The 12,449-nt window shown below is 38.2% G+C and overlaps 1 protein-coding gene across 2 annotated transcripts in view; it reads left to right on the top strand.

The window, feature by feature from the left end:
* Positions 1 to 3,975: 3,975 nt before the first annotated feature.
* Positions 3,976 to 12,449, top strand: part of lmnb1 (lamin B1) — a 20,698-nt gene continuing 12,224 nt past the window's right edge. Inside the window, exons 1-3 of one of the 2 annotated variants that reach the window (XM_079860903.1) lie at positions 3,976 to 4,049; positions 4,333 to 4,701; positions 8,867 to 9,023. In XM_079860903.1, coding sequence (XP_079717029.1) covers positions 4,340 to 4,701; positions 8,867 to 9,023 — 519 coding nt within the window. In that variant the 5' untranslated portion in view covers positions 3,976 to 4,049; positions 4,333 to 4,339. Of the gene's footprint in view, positions 4,050 to 4,116; positions 4,190 to 4,332; positions 4,702 to 8,866; positions 9,024 to 12,449 lie in introns of those variants that run through there. The other variant, XM_079860904.1, reaches the window with a different exon arrangement.

Raw genomic sequence — 12,449 nt, 5'->3', positions numbered from 1 at the left:
TCATAAAAGTGCTTCATTTGTGACACGTTTGCCTGATAACGCTTCTCTGTCTGGCGATGGACGAGTCTGGGTTTGGCGTTTGCCAGGAGAACAGTACTTGCCTGACTGCATTGTGTCAAGTGTTAGTTGGGTGGGTGGGGGGTTGTAGTGTGGGGTTGTTTCTCAGGGTTGGCCCCTAGTTCCAGTGAAAGGAACCCTTAATGTTTCAGCATACCAAGACATCTTGGACAATTTCATGCTGCCAACTTTGTGGGAACAGTTTGGGGATGTTCCTGTTTCAGCATGACTGCGCACCCATGCATAATAGTCCAGTCATTTTAAGCCAAAATGGGGATCAACCTTGAACAAATTGCAACAGAAGCAAACTCAACTGATTTTGTATCCTCAATATGTTCTGAGTAAGGAAAAAAAAGCCCTGAAGAATCCCATTAGGGGAAAGTTTCGAAAAAGACCCAAATATAGCCTATTCATACGCCTCTTCATTCTTCTTCTTCTTACGTGAATAGGGTAAAAATTAGGTTTAGGTTACCCATGAGCATTAATACATAGAGGCAGGAAGAAGTACTTTAGAAACCAGCCTTTATTAATTTTTAAGAGATTGGGTTTGGGGCTGGGTCAGTGGGACTGTTTCTGGGGGACGAGTCTGAGGGAAGAACAGAAGACAATGGTAAGGAGAAAGCAGAAGACAAAAGATAAGTCAAATAAAAAGTGAATCCCCAGAAACAGTCCCACTGACCCAGCCCCAAACCCCATCTCTGCAATAATAATGAATAAAGGCTGGTTTCTAAAGTACTTCTTCCTGCCTCTGTGTATTAATGCTCATGGGTAGCCTAAATCTGTTCCATTCAGACCTTAACATTAAGTATTTTACTGTTATATGTCAACAAGATTCAACAAGACATTTTCACCTGGCTAATGGCGATACCCAATGTTTAGATCTGTTGTGGTATTTATGCAAATTAGCACATACGTAATTAGATTATGCACCGTTTGTCCATGTTAACAAACAATTAAAAAAAAACTTGTAATACATTTTTTGTTTGTCTTGATGTAAGTAATCAACTCAGATTTTCATGGTGATATCTAAAGGGTAAAATTTTTACCCTATTCACGTAAGAAGAATGAATAGGCGTATGAATAGACTATATTTGGGTCTTTTTCGAAACTTTCCCCTAATGGGATTCTTCTGGGCTTTTTTTTTCCTTACTCAGGACATATTGAGGATACAAAATCAGTTGAGTTTGCTTCTGTTGCAATTTGTCCAACCTTTTTTCCTAAAATGACTGGACTATAAAGCAGGACCATAAAGACATGGATGAGGAGTTTGGTGTGGAGGAACTGGACTGGCCTGCACAGAGTCCTGAGCTCAACCCCATAGAACAGCTTTGGGATGAATTCGAGCGGATACTCGAGCCAGGCCTTCTCGTCCTACATCAGTGCCTGACCTCACTAATGCCCTTCTAGAAGAATGGTCAAATTCCCATAAACACACTCCTAAACCTTGTGGAAAGGCTTCCCAGAAGAGTTGAAGCTGTTATAGCAACAAAGGGTGGACCCCAGGATGTCATTAAAGTTCACGTGCATGTAAAGGCAGACGTCCCAAAACTTTTGGCAATAAAGTGTACATGTGTATCTTGAGTATTTACCATTTCAAAAGCTGTACAAACCGATAATGAATCTGAAAAGCTCAGGGGAAAAAATAAATGTTCAAAGAAACTGACAGTGATCTGTCTCAGTTGTCGTAAGCCTTGATTGCAGTTTTCCACAATTGCTAAGACATCATTTTCTCACAACATAAAACACAAATCCAAATTTTCAAACTAAACTCACAAACTCAAACAATAGCTTCAAAACCATTTAACCTGTACTCAAAATCAAACACTGCTTTCAGATCATACACACACGACTCAATAATATAAGCACTAGAGATCATTTATTAGACACTACATTAAAAAATGGAGAACACAGCATCCAGAATGTTACAGAAAAAAATGTATACAGTAAAGTTTTTACAATTACATAAAGTATAATAATTTCAATTAAGGTGAATATATCATGTACTGTATGCACCGCAAGAATAGTATTGTACTGAATATTGAATTGTAGGCTACTGAATGTCTATACAGTACCAGTCAAAAGTTTGGAAACATTACTATTTTTAATGTTTTTGAAAGAAGTCTCTTATGCTCATCGAGCCTGCAGTTAAAAAAAAAAAAAAAAAAAAAAAAAACAGTAATATTATGAAATATTATTACAATTTAAAATAATGGTTCTCTTTTTTAATATACTTTAAAATGTAATTTATTTTTGTGATGCAAAGCTGAATTTTCATCAGCAAGTACTCCAGTCTTTGGTGTCTTATGATCCTTCAGAAATCATTCTAATATGCTGATTTATGATCAATGTTGGAAACAGTTGTGCTGCTTAATATTTTTTTATAACCTGAGATACTTTTTTCAGGATTATTTGATGAATAAAAAGTTAAAAAGAACTGTATTTATTTAGAATAGAAATCTTTTGTAACAATATACACTACCGTTCAAAAGTTTGGGAACAATAACTTTTTTTTTTTTAAGAAATTAGTACTTTAATTCAACAAGGATGCGTTAAATTGATAAAAGGTGATGGTAACGATTTATATTGTTAGAAATGTTTTTATTTTGAATAAATGCTGTTTTTATGAATAAATGCTGTTAACGTTTTACTCATCAATGAATCCTGAAAAAAGTATTCCAAAAAAATATATTAAACAGCACAACTGTGTCCATCATTGATAATAACTGAGTATCAAATCAGCATATTAGAATGATTTCTGAAGGATCATAAGACACCAAAGACTGGAGTACTTGCTGATGAAAATTCAGCTTTGCATCACAAAAATAAATTACATTTTAAAATATATTAAAAAAGAGAACCATTATTTTAAATTGTAATAATATTTCATAAGATTACTGTTTTTTTTTTTTGTTTTGTTTTTTTTTTTAACTGCAGGCTTGATGAGCATAAGAGACTTCTTTCAAAAGCATTAAAAATAGTAATGTTTCCAAACTTTTGACTGGTACCTGTACTTGCATACTGTAAAAATACTGCAGTCCAACTGCAAAAGCCAAAACTCTTAATGAAAAGCATGTTACAGTACACTCAAATACTGTGAGTTGTGTAATGGCAAAATCTAGGAGAGATTGATTCTGCTTCAGCATCATGTCCTGCTGGCTCTGGCCTGAGGACTTCATCCACAGCACAGGCTGTGTTGTCTCTCCCAGGCGAAGAGAAAACCCTCTAGTCTGACAGATCCAGCCTTGATAACAGTCTATCTCATCCTCTTCCTCATCGTCCACCGCCTCTTTTATGTACTCTTCCTCTTCTCCCTCTCAGACTGTTTCCATCTATTGTTCGTATGAACTGGCCTATTTTATACAGTTGGTTTGAGCACAACATTAGAAACAAGAGTGTACAATTTTGAATCGTTGTGTGTAAATGATGACAACTGTGTTTTATTTGTGTTTAACTTTTGCCTCTTGTGTTTAGAGTTCTGCAAAAAGAGTGCATGAGATTTGCAGATAGTGTTTAACTGCCTTCACTTGTTTAAGGTTTTGCAGAAAGAGTAATTTCTTCGACAAATTGGTTTAGGCTATAGTGAGAATTTGGTTCAGAGAATGGGGTTTAGTGTAGCAATTGTGAAAACTAATACTACTTAAGCAGAAAAAAATCATTTAAACAAACAGCGAAGTGTCAGTCATAATTGTGTGTATCGTCTGATCATTAATATTTGATTCGCTGTTCAAGCATGATCACAAAAGAACAGTCAGACTACATGAGATGTTTATTGATTGTTGCGTTGTTTACAGTCGGTGTAACTGGAGGACGAGCACGTGCTTGTGATGTTACTTTCAGCGCGTTTTTGTGCAGTTTGAATTTTGTCTCAAATGCACCGTTGAACCCCTGATGACGTGGCGGTTGCCGATTGAGTGTCCGTGGTCACGTGTCAGCGTGGTTCTGATGAGCGGCCATATTAGTTCAGTTCATTCTATCACGCGACCGGGCTCACGGTAAGACGCTCACACACATATATTTATTATTTCATATTATACAGTGATGTCGATGTAGGACACTGACGTGATTAAAGCAGCTCTTGTAGAATTACACCCTGTTCGCTCGGAGCGTTGTTTCTATACTTTTCATTCAGAAGGTAAACCGTTTTTGTCGTGCTCATAATCATTAGCGTTGTTCGGGTGTTTATAATTGAAGTTAAACCATGTTCTTCTGCTCGCTGAGCCGAGGAGTGACCATAATTCCTCATTCACGCTGACTCTTGTTGTGTTGTAAATGCAGCTGAAGCATGGCGAGCGCGGCGTGTACCCCGGCCGGGCAGCAGCCGTTGCCCCGCGGCGGCAGCGCGACTCCTTTGAGCCCCGCACGGATCTCCAGGCTGCGGGAGAAGGAGGACCTGCAGCAGCTCAACGACCGGCTGGCGGTGTACATCGACACGGTGCGCGGCCTGGAGACCGAGAACACCGCGCTGCAGCTGCAGATCAGCGCGCGCGATGAGGAGCGTGCACGCGAGATCTGCGGGGTCAAGGCGCTCTACGAGACCGAGCTTGCGGACGCGCGCACGGCGCTGGACCAGACGGCGCGGGAGCGCGCGAAGCTGCAGATTGAGCTGGGCCAGATCGGGAGCGCGCACGAGCAGCTACAGCAGACGTGAGACACTATATCCAAACTTCAATCTCATTTCTCTCTCTTACTGTATAATTGTGTTTTATGGGCATGACATCTATTTTGCTTTTGCTTAAAAATACACAAAAAATTGGAGAAAGTAAAATGTATGGTTATTTTTTTGTTTTATCTCGGGGTCAGATAGCATTTACCTGTACTTTGAGATGCACCAAAAGGAGAATTTCTTGGCAAAAACTGTAAATTCTGGATGTAGCCTACTTGACCGAAAATGACTTTAAAATGTTTTATTAACATTAGACTTTTAATTTAATTTTACCTAAACATCGAAAAAACACTTTACAATAAGGTTAATTTACTAAACATTAATGTATTAACTAACAATGAGCAATACATTACAGTATTTATTAATCTTTGTTAGTGTTATAAAAATCAACTCTATCTTTCGGCAAGATTAATTGATAATTGATTAATAGATTAATTGGCTGGTTTTGTGCTGATGATATTGTGCATCCCCAGGATGAGTTGACCATGGAGTGTGTTGGAGGCCTGTCGGCTCGCTCTTTCACTTTTATTTATTTATTTATTATTTCTAGTTTCTTGTATTTTGTGTCTGTGTTGAATTGGTCTCACGCTAACAGCAGTTTTGTGATGGTCGTGTTTGTTGTGAGACTCTTTAGTCAATCAGTTACAGGCTCATGTCATATGCTCATCTTGTGAATGGGTGTTTGTGGTGTTGTACAGCTGTCTGGTTTGCAGTAGTGTTTAGTTTTCCTAGTTTGTCCATCAGTGTTGTGATGTGCATGTGTCTGATTGACAGGAGCAGCAGTTCGTGTGTTCAGTGTTTCTCTCAGTGCTCAGACTGAAGCGTCTCATTGGCGTGTAGCAGCTGGAGGAGGTGAATGTTCACCAGCTGTTTACCGGTCTCCCAGTGAAGCAGCTCTTTGTTTCCAACCTTTTCTCTGGACTGAAGCACATTAGATGCGTGTAGCACATGTTAAGATTATCAGAAACAGAAACTCATGAAGTGAGAGCTCGTGTCCTCCAGACGCTCTCGGCTGTGCGTGAGGCGTTCCTCTCATTCCTCACATTCCTCAGTTCCTCCGGAGAAGGAGACTGCTCAACACTAGTGTTGCTTGAAGACCTGTAAGCACACACTGTTCCTCAGGCTTCAGGACGCTCTCTCTCTCTGGTTGAGCGATGTTGAATTACATCTTTTCATTAGAGGGACATTTGTTCAACATGTATTTTAACATGCATCTTGATCCCTACTGTGTGGCCAGTGAGAGCCAGCACTACGAATGAGCCGACCGCAACAACAGCCTCTGATCTCGAGCCACAAAGCCAAAATCAAGCTGTTCGATCAGTTCAGTTTATTTCTCAAGCACATTTAATGACAGCAACGAGGTGCTGTACAATACAAAATAAAAGACCATAAGATGACACACAAAAGGAAACAGAGAAGAACAAAAGAAGACATTACAATGTATTATAAGCCAACGAAAAGATATTTTAAGACTAGATTTGAATGCAGATAAGGTAGAAGCGGCCCTGATGTGGTGTAGAAGGCTTTCCCATAAAGTGGGACGAGCCACAGAATAAGCTTGATCACCCCGACCCTTTAAGCCAGTTCTTGGGATTTGGAGTAAGTGTTGATCTTCAGACCTTAGGCTTCGTGAGGGATTATAGTGGTGTAGTAAAACAGACAGATAGCTCTGCGCTTGATTATGTAGAGATTTATAGACCAGTAATAGGATTATAAACTCAGTTCTATAATTAACTGGCAACCAATGTAAATCTTTCAGAAGGGGAGTGACATGCGTACGTGTTTTACATCCTTTCAGAAATTGTGCAGCTGCAATTTGAACCACTTGTAAACGAGAAATTCAAAAATTAGATATAACATAGTATAACATATGCAATAGTGGTGGGAATCTCTAGGCACCTCACGATTCGATTAAGATTCAGAGGGTAACGATTATCGATTATTAACGATTTTTTTTTTTTTTTTTTACTTGGTACTTTTAAAGCAAAGTATTTATGATGACCCATAACGAACTTACTTCCATCTTCCTATATTAATTTTATTAATAAAACAAATGGAAGTGATTTGAACATTGCAAAGAACCAACAGGAAAATAAATGTGTGCCTGTGCTAGCAGCGTACTTGTAGTAAATTAATACAAACTTCAGCATATTCTGAATCTCTAGCATTTAATAATAGACTTCTAACCAACATCCTCTTGTTATTTCCAATGAGCAATATAATCCTTCAGACAAAAAAACATTTTGCTGTAGCAAAATCACAAACAGTTTTTGTTCAAAAATATAGAATTATGTACCGGCAGCTCTCATATAATGCTTGTGGACTTACGCATATTCTGAATAATTAGTAACATACAAAGCCGCTCTTATTCACAACTAAATAATAAAGAGTTATGACTTGAAATGTTTGCTGTATACTACAATCAAAAACAGCTTATACAAAAAAAGTGAATGAACATCTGCAGAGAGCACAGTCAAAATGTAACTTTTTGTGACTGGCATTGCACATATTGCAGGGCAGAATAACCTACGTATAACAGATCGGTTTACAGTATATTGATGTGAAAACTAAATCCTGAAAGCAGCTCTCATACAAAAAAATACTAAATAGGTAACAATGAAATTGCCAATTTTCCATACGTTAGCTTTTAACGAAGAAGGTGGCGTTCGAATTTGGCGCTCAGCCATCATGAGTCTGTTATGTATGTGCGCGTCTCTGTTATGTGCACGCCACAGACTGTCCGCGCACTGCACGTCCGCTTAGAGTTCCGCCTTTTGCGTTCCGTCAATATTACGTTATTAGAAAAAAAAAAAAATTTTTTTTTTAGAGAATCGATTTTTGACATTTGTGAATCGATTCAGAATCGTCCACGTCCGCATCGCGATGCATCTAAGAATCGATTTTTTTTCTCCCACCCCTAATATGCAATAAGCAATAATCCAGCCTAGTCGTAATAAAAGCATGAATTGCAACTTCCATAGACTTCTTGGATAGAAATGGCTTAATTTTAGCAAGCAAGTGGAGATGAAAGACTAGAAATTCCTCACAACAGAAGAAACAAAAGGTTGTAGATAGCCAAGATTGATCTTGTTTCTTCCTGGAGAAAGAGGGGCCAAAAACAATTACCTCTGTTTTATCTGCATTCAAAAAAAGGACGTTTTTAGAAAGCCAACATTTAACCTCATCCAAACAGGCAAATATGGAGTTAGAGCACTCTGATTGTGCCGAGCCACGGGCAGTAGTGATGCGCGGATCGCGGTTATATCCGCGGGCACTGCCGATAATCTGCGGATCGGGCGGGTCAAGTGATAAAAATAACATTCTGATTAATTTCGGGTGGGTTGCGGGTGGATATAAGTCATTATTAACGAAAATATTAACTCCATTCTCTAAAATATGAGCTTTCTAAAAAAAAAAATTCCCGCCAGGCACTAATTTGCACTCTCTTTAAGATATAGCCTATGCTGCGCAGGGGCCCGCTTTTTTAAGCAGAAGCGGAGCAGGTCTGAGAATGAAGTACAAAATAATTAAAAACAAAACAGAAGGAAGGAAAGAAAGAAAAGTACCGCGTGGGAGCATTTTAGCGAAGTGGTTAACGAGGATGAATCAAGTGTATGTAATATGCTACGGCTGTGAAGTGCGCGTGTGTTCGCCTGTTCGGGAAGTCGCAGTGACAGAAACAGTGACATTCCAGTTTAAGTTTCAAGGGAGTAAAGCCTGTTTATGCCATTTAAGAAAATGAATTTCTGTAAAATTTTGTTTTAAAGAAATGTTCATTTAAAAGCAGCACTCATTCATCAGTGTATTATTATGTTACCATAGAGATGCGCACATCAGCCGTCGCCGAGTCCGCTGTTGAAGGTGACGATCATCCATTTACGCTCCATCCATCACACTTAACACAACAGAATAATTGTTTGTTTTAGAGACATTACAGCTTTTTGATAAAGCTCTAATTGGTTTCCTTTTGAAATGTTTCAACTTAAATTTGTAAACAGCAAAATAGATTTATGAATGTTGTGTGTGTGTACAGAAATATTGTCAATCGTGATGAAATTTCTAACTATCTTGCGATGTACTGACGTGCACACAGTAGTTCGAGAAACGGTCTCCAGCCTCTGATGGTGTGTGTTGTGTTTGTCATAGATGTGCTAAGAAGGACGCGGACCTCGCTGGCGCTCAGGCCCGACTGAAGGAGGTTGAAGCCCTGCTGAACTCTCGAGAGGCGGCGCTGAACACTGCGGTGTCCGAGAGGAAGACCCTGGAGAACGCCCTGACAGACCTGCAGACCCGCGTACAGGAGGTACATGAGGCGCACACACACACACACACGAAGCATGGAGGATAATGGGTCCATAGCTACTAGGGCTGTCATTTTACACACATTCCAATGATCAATCATGTGTAAATTAATGATCACTCAATTGTTAGCCTTAATTAGAGCCCGACCGATATGGATTTTTGGGCGCCGATGCCGATACCGATAAAAAAAGCCAGATACCGATATATCGGCCGATATTATTTATGTGTATATTATAATACAGTAGCAATATTATTTATGTGTATTATAGTACAGTAAGTTTGGACACACTTTACAATTGGTGTGTACAAACTTTTGATGGGTACTAGAGCCCGACCGATAAAGGATTTTGAAGGCCGATACCGGTACAAATATTTGTTGGTTTTAAAATCCGATATTCCGATATATCGGACGATATTTTTTATTTATTTTTTCAGAAACGCGCAACAAAACATTAACAAATTTCCCTAACATTAGTTATTTGTAGTTATTTATGAGTTTTAACTAAAATAATATGATAATGCATTTTAAAAAGAAACTTGTTTCTTTTATTGTCACAACAGAACAGAAGAACATCAAAATATATTAAAGTTCTGATAAATAAAATGTATAAAAATACAAACTTAAGATTTTTTTTTAAGACTAAACGTTTAGTCCTTTGAACAAAAACAACAATTTCACATTAAAATTGACAACAAATTCAAATAGTCATAATTTACTCTCTCAAGTTGTTTTTTTCTTCTGTTGAAAATAAGTTATTTGGATGAATGTGGGTAACCAAACAGTTGATGTACCCCAGTGACTTCCATAGTATATTTTTCTCCTTTGGAAGTCAATGGGGACCAGCTACTGTTTGGTTACCCACATTCTTCAAACTATTAATATTAGAAAAATATTAGAAGGAAATTAATACAGTTGGAACAACATTAGAGTGCCTGTAAATAATGAGAGCATTTTTATTATTGGGTGAACTATCCCTTTAAGGACAAGAGGCAATGTGTTTACAATTGCTACTGTCTCTTTAAGAGCTGAGCACGACACGTCTAATGTACACGCATTTGACAAACAGATTTTCTCTCAATTTTGCCTTCACTTTAGACAACCGACTTTGTTTATGTAAATATTGTGTGTATTTAACAGTATTAGCACAATAATACTCGAAAGATAACTTAGTCCAGTATCCAGGCGCTGGTAGAAAGGCTTTTAGTGCATGTGAGCTTCACATGTACGCGCTGAGAAACGCACACGTTAGAACAGCGCATCATCATTTAAAATTAAATGTTTAACCGACAAAGCATTAAAGCACATGCACATTATGAACTTTTGTGAACTGCAGTGTTAACATTTTATGTGAATATAGCCTACGTCGCGTTGTTCCGCTTCACTCTCGGCTTATTTAACCGCAGCAAAACTGGACATGAGTCACGAATTTTGTCATCCTTATTTGAGTTAAGAGAACTGATAGGGATGTTCTTTTAATTGTTATTCAAGCAATGTATGTCTCGTGAGTCGTGACCAACTCACCATGAACACACTTCACCGCTGATCTCACTCGCGGTTCTCTCTGCCCGACTCGGGCTGGATCAGCAGGTTGCAGAATGTGTGGCGCGTTATACACGAGTGTTGCCAACAGGGACGGTGTAGAGTGCCCTCTGGTGGACAAACTATACAACGCCAACACTCATAACATGGTTGAAGGGTGTTTCGTCCGTTTTTATTTTATTTTTGAAATATTTATTTATCGGCCGTTATAAATGCCGATACCGATAGTTTTGAAAATGCCTAATATCGGCCGATAATATCGGCCTGCCGATATATCGGTCGGGCTCTAGCCTTAATACTGCAGCGGCCAACAGAATGACAGGGTGTGCTAATGCTCAAAACGACATGTTCCTCACCAAATTAATGAGAAGGGGGTTTTAGTCTAAATAAAGGGCTATTAGGATTGAGAAATGAATCGATGTGATTGATCGTTTAAATTACTTATTTAATAACGAAATCTAACGACTAATACAACGTGTCACCTCAGGTGAGTGCTAGTTAAAATGTAACTCCTGTTCTGGAGGCGCTCTTCCTGGAACAGCACTGAAACACGCCAACTACACCCAATGAATTCACAGCAATTTATTACAATATTGTTCTCATTAATGTAGCATAAATGGTATAGTCCCAATCATAGTTATTATTAGTCGTGCATTGCTGTTAGAGCTGTGTGCGCTGAAGAGCTGAATGAACACTGGTAAACTGGAGCACTTTGCTAGCGTGTTATTTAACTCAACGAAACACATCCTGTATGAAATTAATCAGTTGTATACAAAACACAATATTACAAATTATATCTGCACAAAATGATGTGAATGCACAAGTGAACTTGAACTAAGTTATGTGCTTGTCAGAATGTGTAACTCCTGTTGTGATACCCAAATAATTCACAATTTATTATAATAGTGTTCTTTATAATGCTATGTAATGTGGCATTCAATCATAGTCATTAGTCGTGCATTGTTGTTTGAGTTGTACGTGCTGAAGATGATCATCGGCACACTTTATACCCCGTTAATTCTTAACCAAAGGCATCCTATATGAGATGAATCGATATATATGCCTACACAATATTACAACTTACATTTGCACAAAACAAAAGGCTGCTGATGCACACGCAAACTTAGTCATGAAGGTGTAACTCTAGCCTTTTAACATAAAATGGGCCCAAACATAACTTTGGTGTGCTTGCTTAAATTTTCCTTGTCTGCTTTACGTGTTCGAGGATGAGCAGTACGCATACGCATTGACCTTGCTTGATCGATGATCAATACGTTTTATTGATTAAATTGGCAATTAATCGATCGTCAAATAATCGTTAGCATCCCTAATAGCTACTTTTACATGCACCCAAATAATCGTTTTTTAATCAGATTGATAGCTCAATCAGACTGAAAATCCTTCAATGCAAACACCCCAAATCGATCCGAATGAATTTAAGATGTAGATCTGAAATAATCTTATCAATAGGAAAAAGAATATGGACGTAGACCAGTGGATCCTAAACAGGGATACCGAGTTTTGCCGTTCGTTTAATTCTACCCCATCTTAAAATAATATTGAAACTGTTCTTGTATTTCTAATGGCAAAAAAGTGTAAAAACAGGAAACTGGTAGTGCCGTAACAGGTCAAATATGTGTTTCATTGGATCTGAGCATGGCCACTGAGCATGTGCATTACCGTAAAACTTCAAATAATAGCCCGGGCTTTTATTTTCCCAAATTGGCGAACTGCAATTTTAATGTTTGTATACAAATCAGTTGTTAATTAACAGTTTTTTTTTCTTGAAAAATTGATGTACTGTACAAGAAATATCCAAGGCATTTCTGAATTAATCAAAATATTGGAAAATATTGAATCGCAAGCTTGTGAATCTAAATCAAACTG

This window comes from Squalius cephalus (assembly GCF_949319135.1).
Source record: "Squalius cephalus genome assembly, chromosome: 24".
NCBI lineage: Eukaryota > Metazoa > Chordata > Actinopteri > Cypriniformes > Leuciscidae > Squalius > Squalius cephalus.
The sequence above is the reverse complement of the archived record's forward strand: the minus strand, read 5'-3'. Positions and strand labels throughout refer to the sequence as shown.